At 42.1% G+C, this 25,499-nt stretch overlaps 1 protein-coding gene and 1 long non-coding RNA gene across 4 annotated transcripts in view; one reads left to right on the forward strand and one right to left on the reverse strand.

Moving 5' to 3' along the window:
• Sec5 (secretory 5) overlaps positions 1-25,499 on the forward strand; it is a 49,575-nt gene that overhangs the window by 14,595 nt on the left and 9,481 nt on the right. For all 3 annotated transcript variants that reach the window (XR_008608657.2, XM_072286447.1, XM_050193798.3), the window contains exons 12-21: positions 333-445; positions 528-691; positions 3,277-3,315; positions 8,734-8,921; positions 15,148-15,269; positions 15,361-15,434; positions 17,287-17,370; positions 17,495-17,625; positions 17,983-18,088; positions 18,150-18,266. Coding sequence is in view for 2 of the 3 variants with exons in the window: in XM_072286447.1 (XP_072142548.1) it covers positions 333-445; positions 528-691; positions 3,277-3,315; positions 8,734-8,921; positions 15,148-15,269; positions 15,361-15,434; positions 17,287-17,370; positions 17,495-17,625; positions 17,983-18,088; positions 18,150-18,266 (1,138 nt within the window). In the remaining variant the exon portion in view is untranslated. The remainder of the gene's footprint in view (positions 1-332; positions 446-527; positions 692-3,276; positions 3,316-8,733; positions 8,922-15,147; positions 15,270-15,360; positions 15,435-17,286; positions 17,371-17,494; positions 17,626-17,982; positions 18,089-18,149; positions 18,267-25,499) is intronic.
• Positions 13,303-25,499, reverse strand: part of LOC129380534 (uncharacterized) — a 42,103-nt gene continuing 29,906 nt past the window's right edge. Inside the window, exon 3 of the long non-coding RNA XR_008608659.1 lies at positions 13,303-13,492. This is a non-coding gene — a long non-coding RNA (uncharacterized lncRNA). The remainder of the gene's footprint in view (positions 13,493-25,499) is intronic.

Consider the following 25,499-nt stretch of genomic DNA (forward strand, 5'->3'; position numbering starts at 1 on the left):
GAAAACAGTTGTTATAGTCCCAATTAGTTTCCATTAGTTTTGTGCTGGTTTAACACCTTATTCAACTAAGAAAATAAAATCGAAGATTAGGCTGACCGAAACTTTTATGATGCCAAGCACTTACTGCAGATTCGTTGTGAAAGTACAGTCACACTGCTTACCATGTGCACATTTATGTTGTTGATTGCCTGGAATGATATGCTGCACAGCCGCTCACGTGATAGAACTTCATGAAACTTTCCTTTGAAGAATATGTGTTCTCTGCACTGCAGGGCATTGCTTTCTGAAACAAAAACTTTATTTGGAATGCTGGCATGTACAATCTTTTTCAGATACTTGATCAGCCTGGAAGTTCCTGGCAGTCCAGCATGGGATGCAGTACGGCACAACTACAGCTGGTTGTACGATTCTGTGATAACTTGCAAGCAAAAGCATATAGTCAGCTGTGAGTGTTGTATTTTTCTCTCTTTAGGTGTTTCAGTGCTTTCCAACTCTTTGCTTGTACTTGAATGATGTGTGTGTTGCAGTGGCTAGTGACGATGAAGATGAACAGTTTGGAAAGGGTCAGGACGAAACTCAGCCAAAGCAGGTGCTTTTCGTGGAGGAGGTTACAGAGCTGTTCCAGAAGCATTTCTCTGATTTCTGGAAACTGGGTCAAGCCTACTTTGCTGGAGACCTTTTTGTCTTAGAGGTATATGTGCTCATGGTGTTTTAAGTTTCATGGTTAAAAATGTTTCATTTACCGAAACTTCTTCCTTTGTTTGAAGCTGTTACTTAAAACCAGAAGGAAGCTTTTGAGAACAATAATGCCATGTACAGCTGCAGTCAGACTTAACCCAAATAATGAAGACACATCTAAAGCGTCTCAGCGTAAGCAAACACAGGCTGTTAGGAGCAAACCTTGAACGCTTCGGAAAGCTGACGCATTAAGCCAGCATATTCAAGGCACCATAACCAGAAATCTCCAGCACACTCCGTAGAAGAAGTAAAAAAGGCACCTAAGGCATGTTTGCGGTTAAGTGTGACAGTGGCTGTCCAGTGTATTGCAAGTGGGACACACAAGGTGGCAATGAAGACAATGGTGAAATGCTCTCATCTTCTCTGTCATCTTGCATGTCCTGTTTCACACTATTGCACTATACATAATGAAAAACCAAATAGCCCGTCAATTGGTCATATTGAATAGTGTGTGTTGTAGTGGAAGGCTAACCTTCCAGATACATTTTAAAGCATGTTGCAATGCAGTCTTCTGTCTGCCAGATTTGTTCTCCTTTTATTTTTTATTTTGTTCCACAAGTTTAAGAAAAAATGTTGACTGTGTGTTTGGCATGGCTTCTGTTCGCATCATCTGCCATCTGCTGTTTCTCTTGCTCAAAGGAAGTCACACACTCTACATCCTGGTATCAAATGAATAAGCTTTCCCTGTGCAGAGCTGTATGGACAGCTGTTTGAGCATAAAGGAAAATAAGCATAACATTTAACTAGTGTTCAGATAATGAAACTCAATTGTAAATGGTGTTTAGTTCTTGCGCTATTATAACCGAAGATGTGAAATCTTAAACATGTCAACTTCTTGGACTTATTTTGGACAGTCTTTCTTAAAACACTTTAAAACTGCAAGGAAATTTCACCTTGGCTAAATTTGTTATACATGATTAGTATATACCACTGAACCAATCTTGGCAAAGCAACAGCTTGGCCGACGGATAGCAGCCAAATTCATATTGCACACTTTGATGCACTGTCAATTGCAAGCGTATATGTGTTCTGGGCTTATCTCTGAGCGCTGTGCACTAGGTCATGTGTCACTTCCGGCAAGTGGTAATGGAGGTGGTCTTCTCAGTTTCGGTATCAGAAATAGCTATTTCTACAAGCTTTCGTGATGCTTCTGCTCGTATTTCAAAAATCAAATTTTGTACAGAGGCTCCAGTATATATACTCCCTTAATCTAAGCTATTTATGTGGTCCATAACTTTGTTACAGTTGGCGTTTGATGTCGGAAATATTAAAGGCACAGCAGGAAAAAAATTTTTCCGGGAGATTTTAACTTCATTTAGCCCTCATAATTGAAGACTAAATTTTGTATAAACTTTGGGGTAGGTTGCAAATTTGCAACATACGGCACACGGGTAAAAAATATTGCACACATATTGTAAGAAAAAGAAATGAGTGAAGCAGTTCCTAGCTTGCGCAAAACTGTTTATATTGCACTAAAAATCGCCACAAACATAACGAATGGGCGACAGAACTTTTTCTGAAAGACAGTTGACATTTTTGTTCAGTCAGAGGTGCACATTGCACTTTGCACTCATAAAAAACTGTCCCTTGGACCCTGGTTGCTTGCATGGCTGGTCTGTGCTGTTGACGGTGGGCCGGTGTCCAGTGCTGTCAGTGCTAACGCAGGCTACAGGCAGGGGCATAGCTAAAGGGACACACACACTAGGTGACCTCCCCACCTCACACACACACACTTTCTGTCATAAAAGGACCTCACCTCCGTTCCCTGCCAAAAAACAAGGCACTTTCCAGGTCTTTGGACAACATATTGCTACAACCACTGAGTGCCGCAAATGCTGAATGTTGCGAATTTGCGACATACCATAGCCAAAGCAGTAATGCAAAAATTAACTGCATTCTCAAGCTCGCTACACACCCATTGTAATCTTTGGAATGTAAACAACCTAAAGGAATTTTTGGAAGCAGGAACTTGCTCTTTTTATGCTCACAATACCTCTAGAAAAGAGTTGACGTTGCATGTGCAAGCACTTCATTGATCGCGACTCCAAACAATAGTTGCCACCCTCCCGCTATTGCTCCTAGATGGCACCGCACGTCAGCGCTGAAAAACATTGTTTGTTGTGAATGCGTGAAAGCCAGCACTTGAGCCAGAAAACATTGCCAGGGCATAGGCTGTACTTTTTCGGTCTGTCACAAATCTGTGACAACTGGCGTTGAAGGGTTTAAAGGTAGGTGGAACATGGGAGGTCAGAGTAAGCAAATTGCTGCCTTCTGCTCCTGCTAAGGAAGGCTAGATGTCAAAAAGAATGAGGATGTTGATTATATGAGAGCCATAATATTATATATTGTGTGCATTCTGTTATATGATGGTTGCCTCAAAGGATTCATTAGATTAATTTGACAGTGCATGCTACCCAGAATGTGGGACCTTGCTGTTTGGCATTACATTAAGTGTTATCAAGCCATTTAGCTTAATCTGCATTTCCTTTGGGATGTCCTGTGGTTGTTGACTTCAAGTTGCTTTTTTTTTTCTTGCAGAATGTTCCAGTAAACCCCAAAGATGAAAAGGATTTCAAGGTATATATAGCAACGTCCTGTTATCATTACTTCTCACAATTTTAACTGTGGAAAAAAACAATTCACGATATGCAGCTGATAATATTTTTGGTATTAGCAGTTGGTGTGTGGTGACTTCCCCTTTAGTTTCTTTTGTACAAGTATGTGCTTGCGCAAGCACAGTGACAAGCACAGTGACTGCTCACATCTCGGCATTCCGTATAAACAGTGCCTGTTGAATTTCTGATATTTGGCTTTCCAACTGTTGACTTTATTTACATATTTATTATGCCTTTTATTTTGCATGTTTCAAAAAAAAATTATCTGTGCCTGTTTTGTGCACCAATGTGTGGTCTTTTCAATTTGATTGGTATGGATAGTCCTTAGATAGTTAACGAGCAGCATCGAAGAAGCAGCTGATCCTTCTGTCTGATACAACAAGCCAGAGGAGGTTGGAAAATCCCCATGCTGTCCTCAGACTGAGCTTGCGTGCGAAATAAATATAGCGCAGCTGCTATCGTATTGCTCGATACAGCTGCTTGGGCAAATCAATATTAGCCCTGAGATTTTGCGTGATGCCCTCTCGCGTGTGACATCAGCGAGGGGACTCCACTGCCGTGCCACACATGTGCTCGCTACGGGAGGGCAGCTTGACACTGTAGGTTGACTTGCCCTGTTCGGGTTTTTAAAATGTGGGTCTGCAGGTTTGTAGAAGAGTATTTTCAGAATGTTCCAAAACACTATTCCCTGCGAAATTGAGCTAAGTCTGCATTGTTACCACATTTAATGTGTATTGATCCCGGTGTCTGCTAGCAATCAATGTGTGCACATGCGTGTATGGTGTTGGTTTCTCATCATTGTGGTTTTGTTGTTGTGGCACCCACGTACTGACTTCCCAGCCCTTTTCTGACCAACTACAACATTTGGCCTTTGTCAGGATTGGGGGCTCAATCCCATCGCTCATGATCCGTTGTCAAGATTGGAGTCTGGCATGAATTCGAAGGTAGCTGGCCCATGCCGTCGTCCAACTTATCCACGCTGAGGACGTTGATGAATTGAAGCACTGCTTCTCATCGAGAACGAGGAATATGGGTTTATTTACAGTATCTATATCAGTCTAACATGACTGTTTGATCAGGTCCGCGTTGGGGAGTTTGGTAACAATAGTTGGCCCGCCGAACTCATTCCGTCACAACGGCGATGAGGCTAGAGGTTGGCGGCGGTTTCAGCACAAAGCCTGCTTCATCGAACGCATCCTAGCTGAGACGACGGAGAGTGGAGGATGCGCGTATTGTTTCCCGACACGAAGTCGATTTAGTCACGCTGTGGCTAGAGGTTGGCGGCGATGCTCCCAGAATGTTGCCGCCATAGTCGTAACTGTGTGGCAAACTTGCACTGCAGCTGGCCGTTCTTAACACCTTCGGCTACCATATCTGCACTGTAATAATGTTTGTGTTCAGCGTGCGCTGCGTGTTGGGTAGCCTGCTGCGTTTTCAATTTTGTTGCTGTTTAGCAATTTGAGCATATCGTAAAAGATGTTTGATGCCATTCTCAAAAAATTGGGTGGTCGCTGCGGTATTTTAATGCTTGCACTGCTTTAAAAACATTCCAGCATAGTGCAGTACAGTCAAACCCGACTATATCGAATCCGTTTACATCGAATTGTTCTTTACATCAAACAATTTCTGAACATGGGATAGTTACAATGAGTACATATAGCAAAAGTTACGCTTACATCAAACAAAAATAGCAGCGACTCCCAATATATTGTACGTCAAGCGGCGGAAAAGTGCCCCCAGAAGTTGGCTTTCCCTTGCGGTGGCGGGGAAACCCGGTGCTGCCGGCTCCATTAAACCGCTCTCCCTACCGTGATTGCGCTGCGTCGAGTGAGCCGTTGACACCCCCCTGCAAGAAATTATCCTGGCCCGCCCGCAGCACTTGCTCAGACAGCGAATGAGAGGCTCTTGTGCCCTCGTCGTGTGAAATGGCACAAGTACGAGTTGTCTCGTTGCTTTTCAGGTTTATTGTGTTTGTGCCTTGTGGTCCTTCTCCCGCAGTGTTGCTGTGATGAAGCAGCAGAATTTGCCTTTTGCCGGGTTGAACGGGTTGAACGGGTTGAACGGGTTGAACGCGGGTTGAACGAAATCGGGTTGAACGCGGTGAGAAGTTGGATGCCCCGCAGCATGCGAGATTCCGAGGAGCACTCTCAGCACAATCTTGAAGAATAAGGGGGAGATTAGGGCTAAAGCGGACAAACTTGTGACCCGGTGCCTGAGGCGCCCGACATCTATGCACGGCCGTGTACAAGTGGTTCATTTAAAATTGCATCCGCGTGCCTGGTGATGACTGTAAATTCTGATGAGTGCGACGAAGCCGCTGCTGGTGTTGCCAAAGTTTAGACTGAGCTGTCAGAATTTCCAGAAGCCGCTGACGAATCAATGGCCGACGAGTTTGTGAGTGCAGATGATGGTGTCGCAACCACGGGAGAGCCCGAAAACGAAGACTACATTGCAGGCATCGTACCGAGCACAAATGAAAGTGGGCACAATGAGGAAAGCAACGACGGTCCTTTGCCCACATCCTCCACCGTGACTGGTGCACTCGCACTAGTCCGGTGCTTCTGCGCGAATGTGGAAGGTTGCGGCCTCAGCTTCTCAGACTCCTTAGACAATGAGGAGAAGTGTGTGCGTTGCAGGCAACGAAACTGCCCAAGCAGAAGAAAATACAGGACTATTCCATGTGAAACTAAGCTGTTTCATCAATAAAGTGATATTATAAATGGTATATGCTTTTATGACATCCAATTCTTTAGCAGGCTTATATTGAATTATCCTCTATATCGAACTGATAGGCGTTTAATTTTTTTGCAAGTTCGATATAGCCGGGTTCCACTGTATAACAATATTCAAGTGCCACAAAAATTCCGTTGTTATAACCGGGTTGCATGAAAAAGATATTAAAATGGGGGATGGCGCAGCTGTTCCGAAAAAACTATACTTCTACCATCCGGCTTCTGATTGTGTTGACTCGTTTAACTGTTTAACTCTGCTTCCTGCATGCTCCGATTGCATGTTGTTAAAAAGCCGTGGCTGTCAGTGTTCAAGAATGGCACTGCTATAACAACTGCCAAAAAGGGGTCACGGGCGGCAAGTGACATACAAGCTCCGCCAAGGCATCACTTTGGTGGCCTCAAAATGCGCCTTTTAAAAAATGCGGGAGGGCAGCATCTCAGCTTGAGAAATCCAAAAGAAACGCTGGGACGTGACTGCCATAAGCATCTCTCCACGTACTTGCACGAGAAAACCGCATGTCCGTCATCCTCGCTTGCATTACGCGAAGCTTGCGGACATCCTTCTCCAAGGCATCCAAGTGCTCCACATAGTGAAGCGGAAGGTGCCTCACGAAAACAAGCGCATGAGGGACTGAATCATCTACAGGACCTCCCGTGGGGACAACGTTGAGGCAGCCTGTCCTACCACGTATGCGCTGCCGTCGTGGCCGTCACTGTCGCTATCCGATGCAAGGACGTTTGTAACGATCACCTCATCGGTTAGAAGCACTTCATTTCCAAATCTATAGCAGTGCTCTTTCTTTTCACTGGAAACCTCGTGCATTGCCGATGATCAGCGGGCGGACCAGCCATCTTCCGTTTCGGCAGCAAGTGAAACGAGGCTGAGAAACAATGTGGCCAGGAATAGCTTCGACGCAGCCAACAATGACAAGCACGGGCGACTTAATCAATTAGCTGAATTGTACAGAATGAGAGCCATAGAATAAAGAACCAACTGTGAGGGCCCAGCGAGCAATCTGGGAGCGGCGCCGGCAGTGCTGTTGGTGTGGTACATTCATCTTTCGGAGGGTGGTGCGGCACAGAGCTATGGGCGCAGTCCATTCGTGTTCGGAGTGGTGGAAGTGCAACAGGAGGGATGCACGCAAGACTGGCGTGCATCTCTCATGGAGAGAAGCACGCGGTGGCCATTGGGGTGGTTGGTGATCGTGCAGAGGCTCGCATTTCACTTTTTTCTATTCAAGAATTTCACATTCCACAACCTTCCAGCACGGGCATCCAGCAGCCAGAATTCATCATTATAACCAATAATGCGGCATGGGAACGTTGTAGTGAGTGGGTTATTTCCCCATAGAAAACATACAAAAGGTGACGGTGCAGCAGCCTTTCATTATTATAACTAGTATATTGTTAAAACTGGTATTGTTATAAGTGGGTTTGATGAGATCAGTGAGTGGAACAGGCCGCCGAATTCCACTGTTTCATCTGAATGTGTACCTTCTTTCGTAAAAAAACTAAATGACGTAGTGTTTAAAGGGACACTAATGTGAAAAAATATTTCCTCTGCATCAGTAAATTACCGTTCTACAACACCAAAAACACCACTCTTACAACGATAAGACGTTTGGTAAGCCAAAAAAAGCGCAAGAACAAAATACAGGTGGCAACGCCTGCTTAAGTTCCCGCACCTGGGGGCTGTCACGTCTTGGATTTTGATGGCATCTTCTAAGGCCTACTAATTATATTTAACGGTACAGATTGACTGCATTGTGTTCTAAAGAAACCAAATATTAAACATGGCAAGTTTTGGGAACCTTTATTCAGCCAACGCGGCCCAAATGCGAAAACATACTTTGGAATCCCCGACGTTACGCTGACGTACCGGCGCTAGGGTTTCGGCACGAAATTCAAATACTGATACTTGCACCTTCACTTTCTCATCTAATAATCAAACTATTTTTTTTTAAATGACTGCTTGCAGGGTTCTCAAACAACGCATCATTAGTCTAAACTGATTTATTGTTTTGCTTTAGTGTCCCTTTAAGGATGTATAGTGTATTTTATGCATTGTTTGCTGTGCTTCAGAGTAAACAGCTTTGGCTATCCTTTGTCAATCATTGTTATATATTTATAGTTGTTTTATAAGGAGGGCTTATTTTTGAGTATGGTATGCACCTGTCCACCCTTGTTATAGCCCAAATGAGGCTGAAAATGAAAAATGAAATGACTCTATTTAGTCATTTATGTTGTAGCATGACTGCAAAATGTGGCATTAGGCGAGTACGTGACGGGTCAGCAGCTTTAAATGGTCTGGCATGATGCAAGCCGAAGTTGTTCAGAAAGCACAAAGAAATTGTGAAAGCAGAAAATGTGTGGCTGAGCGTCAGATCCCATGTTTGCCCGACATTTTGTGCATTTTTCACTTTCAACAAGAAGTTGCTATGCTTTCTGTAAAAAAAAAAGTTATCTGCAAGGAAAGTATGTTACCAATTCATTGAACTTAGACGGTTGGTTTCAATACCAAAAAAATCTTACTTTTTATGGTGTTCTTTTCTTTTTATTCTCAGCAATGTTTCTGTAATCTCCCCATCGCTAAGAACGTTTTTCTATTAATTTGGACAGCCATAGTTTAAAGTGTAGGTCTTGTGCAGGACATGCTGGGACGACTGGTAGGCAAGCTCTGCTGGGAAGTGCGTGTGGCACTACTACCACCATCGCACCGCTCATTGGTTGGTGCTGGTCTTGGCGAGGAGTCTGAAGGAGCCAAGGGCATCTGGCCAGGCCACACTCAAGGCGAACGTCTTGGTCCATGGTTGCCTCAGTGCCTTCGCTGCATAAGGTATCTATTGTCCAATAAAGCAATGATCTTTCTAGCAGCAAGTTCTTTCTTTCTTTTGTTAGATTTTAGTGCACTCAAACTTCACTATTTAACCTAGATTTAAAGGGGCCCTGCAACATATTTTAAGGGTACCATTCCTGCTCTATACCTTTCCTTAGCATGTTAAAGAACTAAGAGCAAAAGTAATTATGACAATTAATGCACACAAACCCAAGTAATTGACTACAGAACCTTCAAAATACAAGCAAAATTAGAGTTACTCTCTACTTGAATTTTCGCTACTCAAGTTGCATCAGTTCACTTTCCCATGACGTTTTATTGCGGCACCCAATAGCTGCAAAACATCAATGTTACATAAAGGAAGTTGGTGTGCCATAGAGGCCAAGCCTGCTCAGCTTGTTGTGTCACCATGGCCTCCACAACTAGGTGACATGCAGTTGGATCTCAAAGGTCATAGTGTCACTTCCATGGTTACAACAGCTTCCACGAAGCTGTTTTGGTATGTCATGTGTTCAACATGTAGATGTGTCGTTCTAATCGTTACGACACATTGCTCGTCTCTGTCTGAGAATTATGTATGACTAATTAAAGTGGCTGTAAAACGTAATGCAGTAGTTTCTTTCGGAGTATTCACAATATTGGGGTGTGAATGTAAATTGCACATTACATTTTTAACCAATAATGATAGTGCCGCACATTGACGTCACATCCGTCGCACAAAGTGCATGAAATCGCCGCATCTTGATGATGCTATCGGTGCTGCCCGACAAACTTTCTCAGGAACATTGCAGGGCCTCTTTAATGAAATCTGTAAACAAATGAACCTTTTAAATTTCATGTTTCATTCTACTTTCATCGTGTTTTGTTACATTTTCATAGAAAGTGTACAATATTTGTATCAGTGAGTCTTTAAAAAGTTGCAAAGACAGACAAGTTGTTTCACCAGACCTCTCAAGTAGCATGGTGATCAAGTTTCATTTGGAACTGTCTGGGCTCTTTTCACTATAGTCGGTGGCCTTCAAGGTCAAGTGCACTCTTTTATGCACACAAGCTCTGAGGCCATGGATTGCCTCTTGTGTTGTACAATCAGAACAATAAATAGCACCTTGGCTCGACACCAGGAAGTGAATTTTGAACCATGTGAGAGCCCAGGCATGGAGCAGTGTACATGGGAATGTGCAAAGTAAAGGATCAAGGATGCAGCAGCAAGTGCCCCTGTGTATCGTATTTTTGCGCCTATAACCCGCACCAAAATTTCAATAAACGTAACAGTAAAGTAGGAGTGCGAATTATATGCGAATTTTACCATGAAGTGTGGCTTTATGGCAGCTAGGTGCACGCTGCCCCTGCAGCCACACCTCAATGCAAGGTTCTCCGCCATTCAAAGCTTTTTTTATCTCCTAGGCAACTCCACCTCCTCCCCAACCCTGCGTGTTGAAGCTCTCTTCTCCCCTCCTTCATGGCCGCCCATTTTCTTCCGCTTTAGGGGTCACCATTTTGCATCCAGTACTTAGCGAATAGCAGACGTGGGGCCAGCAAACTCATATTGATACATGCATATTGCGTGTTTCTTGTGGACGATGCACGCGGACGCCCCGACGAAGATGACGAACGCTCTCTGGCTCTCGAGCTGTCGGCTGAACTGGCCAGCGCTGCAGTTATCCTTTCTAAATATACTTTGTAGGTAGTCTCCAGTTCTTAATCCTTCGTTTGCTTAACATTTTGGTGGCGGGTGACGTTCCCCATCATGCCACGGTGCTTCGCAGCGGCCGCACCGTCCTGCTTTCCACCATGGCTCCCGGTGATGACACCTCATATGCTTCCACTCCTGCGACCCCGACAACAACGTACGTTACGGTTACTAATCCCCACGATCCTGGCATATTCTCCAGCCAAGATAATGTCGCCGTTGAGGACTGGCTCAGCCTGTATGAGCGTGTTAGCCGAAACAACCGCTCGGACTCTACCATTATGCTAGCGAATGTCCTATTCTACTTGGGTGGAACTCCTCGTGTCTGGTTCAAGACACACGAGGACGATATCTCTAGCTGGGATGCTTTCATGGAGAAGCTCAGTGAACTCTTTGGAAATCCCACCGGTCGGCAGCTGGCTGCTAGAAAAGAGCTTGCTACCCGAGTTCAGTCTTCTGCTGAATCATATGTCTCGTACATTCAAGACGTGCTCGCTCTTTGCCAGAGGGTCGACGAGAAAATGGTCGAGGTTGACAAGGTTGGTCACGTACTCAAAGGGATCGCGGACGACGCGTTCACCTTGTTGGTCTTCAAAAATGTGTCCACCATCAACGTCATTTTCAAGGAATGCTACGGCTTTTAGCTCGCCAAAAGTTGCCGCCACCATTGACCAACCAGCCCCAGCGATCTCTCTCATTCAGGCAGTTGTGCGGCAAGAATTTGCAAACCTAGGTTTTCCTGCTGCCTGCTCCGTCTCCTGACCTAACGCCCGGCCGGTGCCAACAGCTATGCCTCACAGCGATCTGTATTCCCCTCCCAGATACCGCAACCTTTCCGAGTGGAGAACTCCGGACAACAAGCCCATTTGCTTCCGTTGCCTCCTCATTGGCCACGTCGCTCGCCATTCGCGCACTTCCTGGACATCCCCGTTTTTGAGCTCCTTTTCCCGGTCTCCTCACCCATATGCCGACCCGCGCCATTACTCATCTCGCCGTATGCCTCCTACCTCTGATGTATCCGTCGATGACAGTCGTCCTCGCTCGCTGTCACCTCAGCGCTGTCGATCGCTGTCGCCCCAGCTGCGCCACTATTCGTCGCCGACCAATTATGGACCCTCCCGGATGGAAAACTAGACGATGCAGCTCCTGGGGGTAGTGCTGCATTATCTTCGTCGTGTCAAAATCTTCCATTGACGCTCCCAACGAACCAGAACTTACTTGATGTTCACGTCGACTGTGTCCCTTTCACAGCGTTGATAAATACTGGAGCCCAGGTGTCCATAACGAGTTGTAACCTCCATCATCGACTGAGGAAGGTTCTCATGCCTGCTACTACATGAGCCGTACGCATGGCCGATGGCAGCACTGTTGACGTCACTGGAATATGTACTTCCCATATAAGTATCGCCGACCGCCACGTTCCTGTTCTTTTTACAGTGCTGACCAACTGTCCCCATGACCTAATCCTCAGACTCAACTTTCTTACGGCGCATTCAGCTTTGATTGACTGTTCTGCTGGTACACTTTGTCTCGAACGTCCTCTACTAGCGCATATTCATGCCGAACTGCTGACCTTTAGTACAACCACCTTCATCTGCCTGCTGCCTAAAGCCTTGACTTCCATCAATTTGCTATCATCTTTTCTTGTGCCCGATGGTGATTGCGTCACCACAGCTGTTCCTGATGTCCTTTTGATGCGCAATATCACTGTGCCCCACTTCGTCGTCACCGTCGCCGATAACTGGACATGCCTCCCCGTCATCAATTTTGGCCTGACAAAGGAAGTTCTACCCCAAAGCATATCGGTTGCAACGCTGCATGCTATAGGAGATGACCACATCACGACGTTTGCAGTAGACGTCTGCTCAGATTCTTCATGTCCACAGGATGCTATGTGCCCTGACGCAACATTTTGTCCCATGATTGCTGCAGACCTATTGCCTGAACAAGCAGCAGCTCTGTATCGCCTTTTGGTTTCCTACCACGACATCTTCGACCTCAACAATCGCCAATTGGGTCAGACTTCAACTTTTAAGCATCACATAAATACTGGTGATGCCAGTCCTGTTCATCGCCGGCCATATAGAGTTTCGTCTCCAGATCGTAAGATTATACGTGGTGGCAGGTTATACATGCAGAAATATGGTACCTGCACCACTGAATCACCTCATCCCTGCCTCCTCCTCTTTCCTTACCCTTCATAACCATGTTCCTGCCTTCACCTAGCTCAGGCACTTCCTTGTGAAACTCTGCACCCTTCTTGGGTAGACTTTTATCGACAGGTGCAAGTGATACCCATGTCTCTGATTGTATCAGCCAAGCCATTCTGTTTATGATGCATCTTCTCAGTGACTTACACAGAACAAAAAGGGTGGTGTTGTGTGGAGGGGCATTGGTGAGCAGGTATTTTCGACATATCCGTAAAATTCTCCTCCTCTCCTAATTCATTTTCAAACTACTCATTTGCACTCTTGAGCTGTCTTCTTTGTTTCCGTAACCGGCAGTTTTAACTGTTCGTGCATATGGTGCATAATTACAGCACTCTCATTGCTGCTGAAGAACTGCGTCACCTCCCCTCCATGCCATTAATATTTGTGAGGGAACTGTCTTTCCTTACAGAGACAAAAGGCAGTCAGATCATTATGCATCTTTTGGAGGAGTATCGCCTGCATTCTTGACTTGGCACTTACCATAGTTGCCTGGCATGCAGAAACTCATGTCAGGTGCTTGCCTCCAGTGTGCATTCAGGAGAGACTTAGCTCAAGGGAAGAGCCACATATCGATATGTGCCGCCTGCAGGCGTCTCTTCACCAAACCTTCATTTTGTGCTGGGCAAATTCCAAGTCAAGCTGAAGTCATTGCACAGCACCGGTAGCACCAACTGCAACAAATCACCAGTATCTCACTCATGATTGGCTTATGTTATTTCATATGTAGTGGAGGCAGTACAAATGGGCTTTTGTGAACCTGTGTTCTTTTTAGAAACACATGCTTTATGGGGGACATCGTGCAAGAAAATAAACTTTTAAACTGCTGGCGTGATTTCAATCAAACTTAAACAACATGTTTACAATGTCTATACCAAATTGTCTTGCTCTGGATCAATTTTTAGAGACGTTATGGTTGGTACAAGCATTAGGTGACTATGTTTGCTTGGAAAAGCCATCTTCTAGGAATTCAATAATGGCTTGTGATATTAATGCCGTAGATTGTCTCAGAAAGACCAAATGTATGTAACTTATTGAGTTATTTTTCTATACTCTATTGTTTAAAAAAAGGAACAATCCCTGAAATAACACTTTTTATGTTTTCCATTATGGCTCAAAGATTGTTTCCTTTTATTATGAAAGAAGCCCAAATCAAAGTATACGAGTCTGCAGTTGCATTTTTTTATAAATTTTGGCCCACAACACAGCCTAAATGAAGTAAATTTTGTGTAGTATTTGAAACAATCGTTTTTAACTCTGACTTTAGTGGAGAAACACAGAACGAGAGGAATGCATTTAAGGTAGGGGTGTGCGAATATTTGAAATTTGAAATCAATTTGAATAGACCTTGCTATTTGATTCATGCTAGATTTGAGAATCCACTATTCAAAGTTGTCAATGGATACATACGGACTGCAGCAGTTTTTGCAGTTCCCAGGGAGAAAGACTGATGCTAAAGATGATTGAAAAGATGGAAGTGTAGACTCTTCCGAATGACTGTGCTACCGGAGGGCTGCAGTTGTTTCACAGACAAACCAGTTCCTTAGTGAATGCATGGAGGAGATCACTAATGCACAATAGTTTCCTGTTGTTAAACAAGCACATCTCAGTTTAGGCTGCCTAAGGATTTGCTGTCTCTATTTAAACTAGGCAGTTGTGTATTTTGGTCAGTGTTACCAAGTTTTAATTTCGTTAAAGCTATGGGCATTGCTGTAGTAATGCACTTTGCTCCTTCAATGAGCACGACATTCTACTACATGCATCTGGTGATGGGCTGTTTCTTTGTTTCATTACTCGCATGGTCTTTGTGCACCATATATTTAATCACCTTTCATTTGTTTATTATAAATTTCTCAGTTGAGCTGAAATACAGTTGATAACGACTTTACATGTCTCAAGTAATGCAAATGAGACCTTTGTTGCCAAACACTCCATGGAACCTTCATATTTCACTTTGTTTAGAAATTATAAATATTCATTGTATTCGATTCACTATTCGGTGGTGGTGTTTTAAGAATATTCGATTTGATTAGAAAATTTGGCTATTCGAACATTAACTTTAAAGCTTCAGTAAAGATTTAGAAGTGCACCATTGGCCATTAACCCACCATCTTCGAAATTTGCATTTTTCTAAGCAATACCTGTTATCTTGTAAATTTGCTCCTGGTAGTTTGCAAAGTCGGTCCTGGTATATTTTTATGTTGCATGAGAAAATGCCATGGTGCATGTATGAAAAATGAGCGAACAATGCTTTAAGCGGTGATTTGTAAGCAAGTCTCCTAAAGCTCTGTCCTGCAGATGTCTCATGTTTTTTTCTGAAAATTTTCAGAAAGTGTTATGTGTCACTTCTGAAGCTGGAAATACCAGAGGAACACACTGCCCAGGTTCAACAACTCATTTTCGATCTTCGTGTGCACTCAATGGTTTGTCTTTTTTGCCAGGCTTCTGAAGGTAAGGGAGTGTTTGTTACATGAATCTTATCTTATCAAGGCTAACCATGGCTAAAAGCTCACATTGGCTTGTGTGTTCTGTATTTTTGCAGATGTCCACAATCTGCTCAAGTCTGAGGTTTGGCGGCTTGAACAGGATGATCGATGTGGAGGCACAACACAACTGGTGCGTTCAATTCAATTCAATTCAAGTTTATTACATACATTAGAAATGGTATATAGTTCTGCATATACAGAAGTAGGTCCCAAAGTTTAATCACTGTTGGTGGGACCTCCTGCGCAAGTAAAATGAGTACAACAACAAAGTAAAAAAGCAAACCAAACGAAAGAGAGCATATATACTAAAAAAAAAAAATACATATGTAAGTGCATCAATAATGTTCACTGGTAGATGGAATTATATATAGTTTAAAAACAAATTCTTTCAGGTTTTTCTTAAATTTTTGCAAAGAATCTACAGATGTCATCTGTGTGTGTAGACTATTCCAAAATTATACTGAAGAGCAAAATAGATCTAGCATAATTAGCACGGATACTAGGCAAGAGCAAGCTACGATGGGTAGCGAATCGAGTACAATTAGGATTAGAGAGCACATGTTATGGAAAATGTCTAAAGTGAGGACATTGTCATAAATTTTAAAGAATTTAATGCCTTTATTATAGAAGTAAAGGCTAGACAAAGGCAAAATATTAAATCAACAAAAATGGGAAAGAAAGGTGAAAACTGTGGAGCAATTATAATAATGCAAATTGCTTGTTTCTGAAGTTGTCTGCCAAGTGAAAATGCCATATAATTTGCTCAGCAACTTCTTACAACAGTTGGAATGCACCGCTGTGTGTGTTAAAGGCTGAGTTGTTCTGTTCAATTTTACAGTTCATTGAATCTATTGAATTAATTTTAATAGCTGCCAAACTTTTGCTGTTTAGTGTTAGGCTTTACAGTCAGTGACCATGGACAGGCAATATGGAATGAAAATTGCAGAAAGAAGCATTGCTTTACATAACTCTTCCAGTAGTTCAGTAATGAGTTAAGCATGAATGAAATAGGGCTTTGCTTGAACAACCCCAAATGCATTGAATTCACTGGCATTCTAGTTGTATTCTTTATCTTATGAAAAAAGTATGGATAGCTTGAATTCTGACATTGTATGTAGAATGACAAGAGGCAAACATCACTGACACAGTTTTCACTGTTCTATGTCGCACTGACTCTTCTGGCTATTGCTGCTAATGTAAATGAGTAGCAATAATTTTTAGTTTTTTGCAATCAAGTTCTATCATGGACTTCACTTTAGCATGAAATAAAGGCACCTGACATTGTTGCTTCTTTGCCACTTTTATTACATTGGTAAAAAAAGGTTTTGTGGCATATCACAGTTTAACTTCACACAATGCTTGTCTGTTCACACTTGCTATTGAGAGCGGAAAATCCCAGCATGAGTTTGCAAAAGTGTGAGCGCGGCCACAGTGCCAAGCAAGTTGTCTTGTTCTACAGTTACAAAATGATCATGAGGAAATAGACTGACACGCTGTGATGTTGGCTATCTTATGCATCCCCTTTCTTATTCTTCAACTATGTACTTTTTTTTAATACTCATCAGTGTTTCTCAGGAATAACCTTACTTTTTGTTTTACACAGTCAAACAAGTCAAATGTTTTGATTGTGCTGTTTCATTTGTGGCAAACTTGGAAAGGAAACCAAATTTCTTCACTTAGTTTCATTTATCCTTCAGTCTTGTTGAGTTGGCTTATATTTGTTTAAAGCCCACAGTGCAGATTTCATCAGAACACTATGTAGCCATGTCGGAGTGACTCAATCAACTGTCAAATGTTGTCTTAAGCACAGAGAATTCCTTAGTGTTTCTGTTTTAATGTTTCTACTCCTTCTTCATTCTGTCATATATTTGGTTTTGAAGTTTTAAGACACCATGTATCCCGTGTTCTGTATGAGCTGTACTAATAATAGTAACCTGCATGAAGTTGTGTAGCATTAGTTTATACTTGTGTGCGTGTTACAGCCTCTTATGTTCGAGAACAGAATCATTGAGACCCTACAGCTGGTTCGTGAGAACATCCTAGTGTCTGGCCCAAAGGAAATGGAGGTGAGGCTGACAATTTCGTGAAAATAGATAAATCTCTCTTCCAGCTCCAGTTTCATACTATTTTCTTAAATGTTAGCTTAGATTAGAAGTATTCAGCATGTTTGACATTGTTTCCATGCTTTAGGTATTTGAACAAATCAACGTACAAGGGGCCATCAAGCAACTTGCACAGGGTGTGCTTCTGGCCTTTGTTGAGACATTGGAAAAATGTGCCTTGAGTCCTGACCGCCTTTCACCTATGATTGACTCTATTGGGTGAGCAGACTGAATGTCTTCACGCATTTTTATGGCACCTTCTAGAAGTGCACATTTTTCTGTACTCTGTCTCATCATTGCTTCACTTTATGAGTTGGCGGGAACATAGCATCTGGCCAAATGACTGCATGTGAGATTTCAATCTGTCTGCTATTCCAGGCTAAAGCAACAGGAGTGCACTTTGGTATATATGCCCCATACAGTTAGTGAGAAGTGAGATGTAATTTTAGTGCAGAATTAGTCAGTTTATTAAGAATTCAGTCTTTCTTTTAATGTAACTTGTGGTTTCAGGCATTGAGTCATTTAATTTTAACACATAACTCAACACACAGCAGAGGACCATGTTTTCCTTTTCAGGAGCCCTGTTTCTCTTTCCAGGAGCCCTGTTGAAATAATTCCTCCCGGTCAAAGAGCCAAGAACTGGAAACAAAAACGGGAAGACTCATTGACAACTCCACCATTGGTATGCTTATCATATTTGCATTTTGAAGGTTTGTAACCAAGATTGTAAATCTTCCTGACAGGAAAAACGACTGCTTATAGTCCTCAGCAACTGCAGTTTTACATCCCGGGTTGTAATTCCAAGGTTACAAGAGAGCTTCAAGCGACATGGTTACCCTGACATGTTCCCTGTCATAAAGGTAATTTTTTCAAAGATCCACAGTGTTTGGAATGTCACCTGTATCTGTGTTACATTTTGCAAAGACATTAGGAAGAACTAACCTCGACAAAATGTTCACAGGTTTGGCAAAAATGCAGTGAGCACCAGTGTTATATTATACACATGTAGGCTGTTATTTGCAGTTAAATTCTGTAAATGTAAAGATACTATGCTGGCAGTGTTCTGGGTGTGAGAAATTAAAATGCACATCCATTCATGAGTCCTGTTTTTACACTGCACCAGAGGTTTTGATAAGATACTCCTTTAACACTTTATGAAATAAACATTCTAAGCCAATAAAGTAATTGCAAAGTCATGCCTACTGTTTTCATGCTAAATGATGTTAGAACTTGATCACAGAGAAGGAATGTGGTAAACTATAACTGTGGTCACTGTGAATATAAATGCATTTAGTGTAGTAGAAACAAGGACTGGGAATCATTTACAAATGTTGACCTGATTTAGTGGAACTTTCTAATTGAGAAAATAATTGTGTAATTGAATTTATGAAGCTAAGGAAACAAAACTGATTGTTTTTGTTCATAAACATCAACAAAATAAATTATTGCAGATCCAGTGCACATGTTAGATACTGTGTGAAGTGATTAAATGCTATGCAACTAAATGATATGCATACAATTCGTTTAATTTTATCCTATGGAAATGTGTAACCTGTGCGGTGTTTGTTTCTGTACCTCACGACACAACTTTAATCTCGTGAAGTGTTTATGTTAATGCATTACATCATTCACAAGCTATGTCATGGCGCAAAAATCAAATCTGGCTGGTTCATACTGTAAGACATCAATGCAGCAATTTTGTAGCAGTCTTCAAAAAGGATAGTACAAAACCTGGTTTATTATGGCTGAACATGTGCCCTGGAACTGAGGGTTAAACACTATTGCACAATTGGAAAAAGGAGTTGACTGGATCTTCTGCATACAACAGCCTCCAATCATAGAACGCCCTTCTCTAGTGGTCCTGATGATCAGGACACACCACAATTTCTTATTAGACGAGATGCCCGAACAACATCTCTAAGACAGCAATGGGGTGCTATTCAGAATTCACTGTTCGAAGTTGTTGAATATTCATTTCTGTTCAAATACTATGAAGGATAACTGCAGTTGTTGCAGTTTGCAGGAAGAAAGATCAATGTAAGTAGTCTCTTCCAAATAATTCTGCTGCACTGGAACCACGGTTGTTGCGCAGATGCACCAGTTTTTGAGCGAATGCATGAAGGTCACTTCTACACAATAGTTTTCAGTCATTGTATATCTCCCCTTAGACAGCCTACTAATTTGTTGGCTCTTGAGCAAAGCAATATATTATTTGGCCAATTTCACCATGTTTGGATTCCTTTAAATGGAGGCGCTCCTCGAAACAACTTTTTTTTATTACTTCTACTCGAGGTTTCAAAATTCAGCCAGTTGTACAGTTTTCTATGCAGATTTCAAATACGTCATTACTTTTTGGGTAGCTGTTACAGTTCTTGAGTTACATGATGCACAATGGCAAACTGTAGTCCCCTTTGTGGGCACTTTTTTATGTACTAAATTTTCACAAAAAGCATTGTGCTGTAGCTTGTTTAGGTCTTTGTAGATCACAAAGTGCCGATATCTAAACAAACAGTGTGTATAATTACTGCAACTATGCAAAAAGATGAGAGCATTTCAACAATTTTTTTTTCTCGATTCCCTGAAATATAACCTTGTAGTTTTGCAACTACAATATTGCAATTTTAAGTAGGTATCAGCACTGTACATATATTGAGGATTAAGTATGCCAAATTTAATTAGTATAAGACAATTATAAATGTACAAGGTTATTTTCATGTGATTGTGCAAAATTTAGTTGAAGTGTCCTAATTTTTGTTTCATAGTTGCAGTAATTGTAGACGCTGTGTGAATAGATATCGGCACTTAGCGGTCTACAAAGAGCTAAATAAGCTACAGCACAAAGCTTTTCGCAAAAATTTATTACACAATAAAATGCCCACAAAATTGCTCTATTTTGCTATAGTGTAGGACATAACTCAATAACTATAGCGGCTACACAGAAACTGATGACATACTTGAAATCTGCTTGTAATGCTCTAAGTGGTTGGATTTTTAAATCTCTAGTACAAATATTTAAAAGATGTTTTTTCGAGGAGCGTCTCCCCTTAAAATGTTGTGTGGTGCTGCAGTATTACACCTAGCTAGCTCCTTCAGCAAACAGAGCAGTGCTATGTGCATGTGGTGATGTGCTGTTCCTTTGTTTCATTACTGTCATTGTCATGGTGCATGAGATACAATCACCTTACATTTGTTTCTCATTTACAAGCTTCTCAGTTGACTTACAAGTATTACTGGTAATACATGTATCAAATAATGTGAATAAGCCTTTTTTGCCAGATTGGCACACACCACCTTTATGCTTTTGCTTTTGAGATTGGAAATATATTAATATTCATTTCAACGAAAAACTTAAGCATGCATTTCAATTAACATTTTTTAAACTTAATTTAAAGAGTGAGCATGTCCTTACTCCTGCAAGACACGCACACAGGCACCGCCTTAGTCAGAATATTTCGCTTGCTCTCTTCTTCTCTTCCTTGCTGTTTAACAAGTGAAGCGAAGAAACCGACATTGATGCTTGCCTGATTTTGTTCATGTGACCTCACCTGATTTATTTATTTATTTATTTATTTATTTATTTATTTATTTATTTATTTATTTATTTATTTATTTATTAATTATTACCCTCAGGCCCAAAGTAATTAAAGAGGGGAGTGAGTTACAGCAAATGAGAAAAGAAACAAATATAAGTAGTTAGAACGTTTAATTACAATGGCTTCTGATTATACAGCTTTAGCTAGGCTTAACAATGTCATGATAAAGTGGTAGCAAACTAGGATAGTAAAGCGGTAAATACAAAAGTACTGAGGTTACAACCATACAGTAAACAACAACAACAAGAAATGCTTCAGTTATACAATATTAGCTAGAACTGCTCGAAATCCTTGGTTATCATAAATGGATACAACTTCACCAGGAAGATGGTTCCATTCTGTGGATGACTGCAGAAAAGATGACTGCAAAAAAGTTTCAATGTGACGTGATTCAAGACCAACTTTGTAACGGTGGTCGATTCAAGGCTATACGTATTGTGGCTGAAAAATGAAATCGTTGCGGAGTGTTGAATGATGGTATAATTTATGAAAAAGGACTAGACGTGTGATTTTACGACGAGAAGAAAGTGGGGTGAGTGCAAGGTTGGTTTTCATGGCAGACACACTTGCAGTTCTGTTGTAATTACGTAAGATGAAACAAACTGAATTATATTGCACGAGTTCTAATGAATCAATTAGTTTGTCAATGTCAGGATCCCAAACAGCGCATGCATATTCAAGTTTCGGATTTATAAGGGTAGTATAAAGCATTTTTAGGGATTAAGGGGCAGTTGAAAAGTTAGGGCGTAGGTAGCCAAACATGCAGTTAGCATTGCGAATTACGTAGTCGGTATGAACATTCCAAGGTAAATTATCAGAGATATGCACACCTAGGTATTTGTAAGGGTGAACTAATTTCTAGGGAACATTATTTAGATAATATGTAGGCATGCTCTTAGTTATTCGGGATAAATGCATCACTTTACATTTGCCAACGTTTGACGCTGCAGAGGGTGCTAAGAATCCCTGGCTCCGGACAGGCCGCCATTGGAATATGAACCTGGCAACGTTTAACGCTAGAACGTTATCTAGTGAGGCGAGTCTAGCAGTCCTATTGGAGGAATTAGAGGGCAGTAAATGGGATATAATAGGGCTCAGTGAAGTTAGGAGGCCAAAAGAAGCATATACAGTGCTAAAAAGCGGGCACGTCCTGTGCTACCGGGGCTTAGCAGAGAGACGAGAACTAGGAGTCGGATTCCTGATTAATAAGAACATAGCTGGTAACATACAGGAATTCTATAGCAATAACGAGAGGGTGGCATGTCTTGTTGTGAAACTTAATAAGAGGTACAAAATGAAGGTTGTACAGGTCTACGCTCCTACATCTAGTCATGATGACCAGGAAGTCGAAAGCTTCTATGAAGACGTGGAATCGGCGATGGGTAAAGTCAAAACAAAATACAGTATACTTATGGGCGATTTCAATGCCAGGGTAGGCAAGAAGCAGGCCGGAGACAAGTCAGTGAGGGAATATGGCATAGGCTCTAGGAATAGCAGAGGAGAGTTATTAGTAGAGTTTGCAGAACAGAATAATATGCGGATAATGAATACCTTTTTCCGCAAGCGGGTTAGCCGAAAGTGGACGTGGAGGAGCCCGAATGGTGAGACTAGAAATGAAATCGACTTCATACTCTGCGCGAACCCTGGCATCATACAAGATGTAGACGTGCTCGGCAAGGTGCGCTGCAGTGACCATAGGATGGTAAGAACTCGAATTAGCCTTGACTTGAGGAGGGAACGGAAGAAACTGGTACATAAGAAGCCAATCAATGAGTTAGCGGTAAGAGGGAAACTAGAGGAATTCCGGATCAAGCTACAGAACAGGTATTCGGCTTTAACCCAGGAAGAGGACCATAGTGTTGAAGCAATGAACGACAATCTTATGGGCATCATTAAGGAGTGCGCAATAGAAGTCGGTGGTAACGCCGTTAAACAGGAAACCAGTAAGCTATCGCAGGAGACGAAAGATCTGATCAAAAAACGCCAATGTATGAAAGCCTCTAACCCTACAGCTAGAACAGAGCTGGCAGAACTTTCTAAGTTAATCAACAAGCGTAAGACAGCGGACATAAGGACCTATAATATGGATAGAATTGAACAGGCTCTCAGGAACGGAGGAAACCTAAAAGCAGTGAAGAAGAAACTAGGAATAGGCAAGAATCAGATGTGTGCCGGCAATATCGTTACTAATATGGATGAGATAGTTCAAGTGGCTGAAGAGTTTTATAGAGATTTATACAGTACCAGTAACACCCATGACGATAAGGTGAGAGAGAATAGGCTAGAGGAACTTGAAATCCCACAAGTAACACCGGAAGAGGTAAAGAACGCCTTGGGAGCTATGCAAAGGAGGAAGGCAGCTGGGGAGGATCAGGTAACAGCAGATTTGTTGAAGGATGGTGGGAACACTGTCCTAGAAAGATTGGCCGCCCTATATACACAATGCCTCATGACCTCGAACGTACCGGAATCTTGGAAGAACGCTAACATAATCCTAATCATAAGACAGGGGACGCCAAGGACTTGAAAAATTATAGACCGATCAGCTTACTGTCCGTTGCCTACAAAGTATTTACTAAGGTAATAGCAAATAGAATCAGGAATACCTTAGACTTCTTTCAACCAAAGGACCAGGCAGGATTCCGTAAAGGCTACTCAACAATAGACCATATTCACACTATCAATCAGGTGATAGAGAAATGTGCGGAATATAACCAACCCTTATATATAGCCTTCATTGATTACGAAAAAGCATTTGATTCAGTCGAAACCTCAGCAGTCATGAAGGCACTACGGAATCAGGGTGTAGATGAGCCATATGTAAAGGTACTGGAAGATATCTATAGCGGTTCCACAGCCACCGTAATCCTCCACAAAGAAAGCAACAAAATCCCATTAAAGAAAGGCGTCAGACAGGGAGATACGATATCTCCAATACTATTCACAGCATGTTTACAGGAGGTATTCAGAGACCTGGAGTGGGAAGAATCGGGGATAAAAGTTGATGGAGAATACCTTAGCAACTTGCGTTTCGCTGATGATATTGCCTTGCTTAGTAACTCAGGAGACCAATTGCAATGCATGCTCACTGACCTGGAGAGGCAAAGCAGAAGGGTGGGTCTGAAAATTAATCTACAGAAAACTAAAGTAATGTTTAACAGTCTCGGAAGAGAACAGCAGTTTACGACAGGTAGCGAGGCACTGGAAGTGGTAAGGGAATACATCTACTTAGGGCAGGTAGTGACCACGGACCCGGATCATGAGACTGAAATAACCAGAAGAATAAGAATGGGCTGGGGTGCGTTTGGCAGGCATTCTCAAATCATGAACAGCAGGTTGCTGCTATCCCTCAAGAGGAAAGTGTATGACAGCTGTGTCTTACCAGTACTCACGTACGGGGCAGAAACCTGGAGGCTTACGAAAAGGGTTCTGCTGAAATTGAGGACGACGCAACGAGCTATGGAAAGAAGAATGATAGGTGTAACGTTAAGGGATAAGAAAAGAGCAGATTGGGTGAGGGAACAAACGCGGGTAAATGACATCTTAGTTGAAATCAAGAAAAAGAAATGGGCATGGGCCGGACATGTAATGAGGAGGGAAGATAACCAATGGTCATTAAGGGTTACGGACTGGATTCCAAGGGAAGGGAAGCGTAGTAGGGGGCGGCAGAAAGTTAGGTGGGCGGATGACATTTATACGTTTGCAGGGACAACATGGCCACAATTAGTACATGACCGGGGTAGCTGGAGAAGTATGGGAGAGGCCTTTGCCCTGCAGTGGGCGTAACTAGGCTGATGATGATGATGAGTTCCATTAACCAATGTTTGCACCAGTTTGCTACACTAATTAGATCAGACTGAAGGTGGTTAGCATCCTCTGCATTACTTATTTCATGAAAGATAACACAATCATCAGCAAAGAAGTGAATGTTATATGATAGTGACGAAGGGAGGTCGTTAATATAAATGAGAAACAAAAGAAGCCAGAGTACTGAACCTTGAGGTACACTGGAAGTTACGCTTCGAAGTGGGGAGTTGTGGCCATTTGCAGTTACAAATTGAGAGTGATTGGATAGGAAGCATTCAATCCACTTCAGGCTGTTAGTGTAAAGGTTCAGCTGACTTAGTTTACAAAGTAGAAGTTTATGACAGACCTTATCAAATGCTTTAGCAAAGTCTAAAAAAATGCTATCTGCAAATGACGAACGATTTAGAATACGATCTAATTTGTGCGTAAAGATTGCGAGCTCAGTTTCACATCAAAATGTTTTTCTAAATCTATGCTGGGCTGGTGTGAAAAATGCATTGGATTCCAGGAAGTTAACAAGATGTTTGACGATTATATGTTCAAGCAATTTAAGCAAGTGCTTGAGATTGTGATGGGGCGATAATTAGCTGTTACATTTTTGTTACCTGATTTATGCAGTGGAACCACCTTCCTGATTTTCCATTGACTAGGTTGAGTAGATGTATTCAGTGATTGGCTGAAAAAGTTTTGTTA

Source organism: Dermacentor andersoni, chromosome 1 (assembly GCF_023375885.2).
Source record: "Dermacentor andersoni chromosome 1, qqDerAnde1_hic_scaffold, whole genome shotgun sequence".
Taxonomy (NCBI): Eukaryota; Metazoa; Arthropoda; class Arachnida; order Ixodida; family Ixodidae; genus Dermacentor; species Dermacentor andersoni.